The 1,308-nt window shown below is 40.1% G+C and overlaps 1 protein-coding gene across 1 annotated transcript in view; it reads left to right on the top strand.

Annotated features, from left to right (window-relative positions):
* Ltn1 (listerin E3 ubiquitin protein ligase 1) overlaps positions 1-1,308 on the top strand; it is a 53,772-nt gene that overhangs the window by 5,099 nt on the left and 47,365 nt on the right. The window contains exon 2 of the mRNA XM_021184683.1: positions 931-1,134. Within this exon, the coding sequence (XP_021040342.1) occupies positions 931-1,134 (204 nt within the window). The remainder of the gene's footprint in view (positions 1-930; positions 1,135-1,308) is intronic.

Genomic DNA, 1,308 nt, shown 5'->3' with positions numbered 1-1,308 from the left:
TCTCTGTATAGCCCTGGCTGTCCTGGAACTCACTTTGTAGATCAGGCTGGCCTTGAACTCAGAAATCTGCCTGCCTCTGCCTCCCAAGGACTGGGACTAAAGGTGTGCGCCACCATGCCCGGCTGGAAAAATTTTTATAAGCAAGTGTATATTTTGGCTTCTTTTTCTTAAATAAGTGCCCATATATTGATATCATCAGCCATTAATGGGTTGTAACTATAGTTTTCAAAACCTTGTTTTGACCCAGTGATGACACATGCCTATAATCCTAGCACCTGGGAGGCTAAAGCAGGAGGGTCAGAAGTTCAAGGCCAGCATGACTACATGAGACTCCAAAACTCAAGAGTTGTTCTTTTTATATATTAATTAATTAATTAATTAATTAATTATATGTAAGTACACTGTAGCTGTCTTCAGACCCTCCAGAAGAGGGCGCCAGATCTCGTTGTGGATGGTTGTGAGCCACCATGTGGTTGCTGGGATTTGAACTCTGGACCTTCAGAAGAGCAGTTGGGTGCTCTTACCCACTGAGCCATCTCACCAGCCCCAAGAGTTGTTCTTATGTTTAGGAAACTAGAATTGTTGCAAGAACATTTTTTTCATAGGTTGTTATGACAAAAATATTCATCTCCAGGGAACATTGTAGGCTAGGGGCAAAAAGCAGCCCACTTCACAAGTATATTCAGTATATATTCTGAATATACTTGTGAAGGAGTTAAAGAATTATGTAGTCTAAATATGTGGTTTTTTTCTTTAACAACAGATCTCCTAACTTTCAGAACTAGTGGATTTGTATATTATAAATATCAGTCAAAATACTGTGGTTCAAAACAGAGTATTATCTCTTCTAAAAAATTTATTTTTAATTAATGTATGTGTGAGAAAGTGTTCTGACTTTTTTGTTTTTGCTTTGTTTTGCTTTCTTATTAGCCTTCAAACAGCGGCCGAGCTGCAGAACTCCTTGCTAAAGAGCAGGGAACAGTGCCTGGATTCATTGGTTTTGGAACATCTCACAGTGACCTGGGCTATGTTCCGGCTGTTCAAGGCGCGGAAGACATAGACAGTCTTGTAGATTCCGATTTCCGAATGGTGCTGCGGAAACTTTCCAAAAAAGATGTTACAACAAAGCTAAAGGCAAGTTTTCTTATTTTTACAACAGTAATTAAGAATGTAGTTTTGTTAGAATAAATGTTAGCTATATTTGATATAAAGAAAATTGTGGGCCGGGCGGTGGTGCACGCCTTTAATCCCAGCACTTGGGAGGCAAAGGCAGGCGGATTTCTGAGTTCGAGGCCAGCCTGGTCTACA

This window comes from Mus caroli, chromosome 16, assembly GCF_900094665.2.
Source record: "Mus caroli chromosome 16, CAROLI_EIJ_v1.1, whole genome shotgun sequence".
NCBI lineage: Eukaryota > Metazoa > Chordata > Mammalia > Rodentia > Muridae > Mus > Mus caroli.
The sequence above is the reverse complement of the archived record's forward strand: the minus strand, read 5'-3'. Positions and strand labels throughout refer to the sequence as shown.